The sequence below is a fragment of the Austrofundulus limnaeus genome, unplaced genomic scaffold, assembly GCF_001266775.1.
Source record: "Austrofundulus limnaeus strain Quisiro unplaced genomic scaffold, Austrofundulus_limnaeus-1.0 Scaffold19, whole genome shotgun sequence".
In the NCBI taxonomy this organism is placed as follows: domain Eukaryota; kingdom Metazoa; phylum Chordata; class Actinopteri; order Cyprinodontiformes; family Rivulidae; genus Austrofundulus; species Austrofundulus limnaeus.
The window spans coordinates 918899-921777 of NW_013952421.1; the positions used below are offsets into that span (position 1 = coordinate 918899).

Sequence of the window (2879 nt, forward strand, 5' to 3'; positions counted from 1 at the left end):
CCTCAAATAGTATTTGTATAAAGATTTCCCATTCGGAAAGGAACAAAAACATTGCTAGCTAACAGGGAAAAATTCAAAATTTTAGGGCATTTTTCCTCAAAATCTTTTTTTTTTTGTTACTGCTCAAAAAATGATTCAAAAAATTTTTTAGTGTTATATTTCAGACAGTTCATTCAAATAATACATTGATAAAGCATTAATTCAATATATTTTGACAAAATGCTATTTTTGCACATGTTTAAATCAAAACCCTATATCTGCCTAAAAAAAGAAAAAAAATGTATAGGTCTTCTGGACGGGTTCTTCTCTAATGAAACGTTTTGTCTCTTCTCCAAGAGACTTCTTCAGTCTGAGAGTTTCAGGCAAAATTCAGGCTTTTAAGACCTGCCTCCATGTGACTGATACTCACATCACATGGCTATCGGTGACACCTAATTAACACTTATTGTTAACAGTGGGTGGAGTGATACTGGCAATGGCCGCGCTGTAGGAGCAAACCAATTGCTCGTTCCTCTAGAGGAACGTTGGTTTGAGAGAGGAGTAAAAGAAGCCATTTTTGTGAAGAAAGACCGTCCATCATTAAACAGAGGCGGAGGCCTCCGTTTTCAGTTGTCCCCCTCCTACAGCGCGGCCATTGCCAGTATCACTCCACCCCCTGTTAACAATAAGTGTGAATTAGGTGTCAACGATAGCCATGTGATGTATCAGTCACATGGAGGCCGGGCTTAAAAGCCTGAATTTTGCCTGAAACTCTCAGACTGAAGAAGTCTCTTGGAGGAGAGATGAAACTTTTCATTAGAGAAGAACCCGTCCAGAAGACCTACACAATTTTTTTTCTTTTTGATTTTTTACCTGGATTACTGAGATGCATCAGGACCTATATCTGCCTATTTCTCCACATCCCACTTTTGGACTTAATCCTCGTTTTGATGTCACTATCTCTATCTCGTGTAGACAGAGCTCGAATGGTCCGTCATTCGTAAAGAAATGTTAATAGTTTTCTTTTAAATTTCTGTTTTAATCTTTAGCAGCACCTCACACTTTTGTGGATAATGTTTCATAAATGTAAATGTTGACCCGGCTCCTACTCTGACTCCAGTGTGTGATCGTACACTCTGTGACCAGCCCGAAGCACCGCGCTGTGAAGACGGTCAAACTGTGGTGCTGAAAAACCCCGGCGAGTGTCAGCCCCTTTACGAGTGTGGTAGGCTGCTGTTCTCTCTCACGTTTGACTTCCCTCTGTTGAACACGTCCCAGCATAATAAACAGAATGTGCGTAATAAATTCTCACATCATTTTTTGGTTTCCTGTCTCAGTGTGCAAAAAGGAAGAGTGCGCCCTCCAAGCACCTCTCCAATGCCCGTCGCATCGCCAGCCGACAGTGAAGAAGACAAAATGTTGTGATGAGCTAGAATGCACGTGCAACTGCAAGAACTCTACCCGCAGCTGCCCCGCTGGCTTCGTCACGTCCTCCTTCACCGACGACTGCGGCTGCACAGAAGTCCGCTGCCAGCCTGACAAGGCGAGTGTTCAAACTCTGAACTCAGTCCTTCCACCTGCGCTGTTGGATTTACTGTATGTCCTGCGTTGTACCTGCAGGTGTGTGTTGTCGGCGGCGTGGTTCATCCTGTGGGAAGCGAGTGGGAGGAAGGCTGTGAGAAATGCACGTGCACCGGACTGCAGGACAAAGACACGTCGCTTCATGTTGCTCAGTGTAAACCGCCTGTTTGCGATCAGAACTGCCCTCTGGTGAGACATCATCCAATCTGGACATTTACACACAAATAATAATAAATAACTTTATTTTTTTCGTCCATTTCAGGGCTCATTATACACTCAGATGAAAGGAGAGTGCTGTGGAAAGTGTGTACCAAGCAGCTGTGTGGAGACAGAGGGTGAGAGGCGAGGAGACGCGCTCACCGTGGGGAAACTCAGACAAGTATGACTTCATATCATTTCAAATTTCTGAGAATCGTGTTTCTCCATAAAGAAGGGTATCTAGACTGTAAAGGCTGACATTTCTCTACGTTGATCTCATCTCTCACTGGTTTTAGGTGGGTGAAGTGTGGCAGGCCCCACATGATAAATGTGTCTTACACCAGTGTCTGAAAGTGAAGGATGAGGTGTTCATTTCTCCAACTAATGTCAGCTGTGCCGATATGGAGACTCCGACCTGCCCGCTGGGAACCGAGCTTCACTGCGACACCCAGGACTGCTGCCCCCGCTGCCGCTGTGGTAAACACCCACACATTTACACACACATGTACACATAAAGAACAAGAAGCAATAGATTAGAAAAGCAGACATCAGTAGTATCAGTGACCACACCAGAGTGATGATCTTTTGCTCGTGTCTGTGCATGTGGGCTTGTGTTTGTCTGTTACCAAAAGGTCTCATGAACCATTAGAGAAACCTGAATGAAACTCCATAATCTACTGCGACAGCTGATTCAAGATGGCTGCCACAACCAACTCATCATAAGAAATAACAAAATATGTCTGAGTGCTAACAAATACTCAGTGCTTCAGTTGCAGTTGAAGGGTTTTCCAGCAGATGTCTCTATCAGGCTTCAGGTTTACAGTACAGAAGAGGATTAGGACCACAGAGTAAAAAATATTATTCTTTCCTGAGTTCTGACTTTAATCTCAGACTTCTGACAAGATAAAATTAGAATTCTGAGGGACAAAAAGACAGAATTCTGAGATACTAAAGTCAGAATTATGAATTCCTTCTAACTCTGAGAAAAAAGTCAGATATCTGAGAAAAATGTCAGAATTCTGAGAAGTCAGAAATATGTCTCCATCTCTATCTGTCATGTTTATAGGACCACAGTGCAAAAAAATTACTCTTACCTTCTTTCATTACTTATATATATATAT

The 2879-nt window shown here is 42.8% G+C and overlaps 1 protein-coding gene across 1 annotated transcript in view; it reads left to right on the forward strand.

Annotated features, from left to right (window-relative positions):
- vwf (von Willebrand factor) overlaps window positions 1–2879 on the forward strand; it is a gene marked incomplete in the record, with an annotated part of 27730 nt that overhangs the window by 21157 nt on the left and 3694 nt on the right. The window contains 5 exon segments of the mRNA XM_014003512.1: window positions 1100–1204; window positions 1317–1522; window positions 1600–1749; window positions 1823–1939; window positions 2055–2235. Of these exon segments, the coding sequence (XP_013858966.1) occupies window positions 1100–1204; window positions 1317–1522; window positions 1600–1749; window positions 1823–1939; window positions 2055–2235 (759 nt within the window).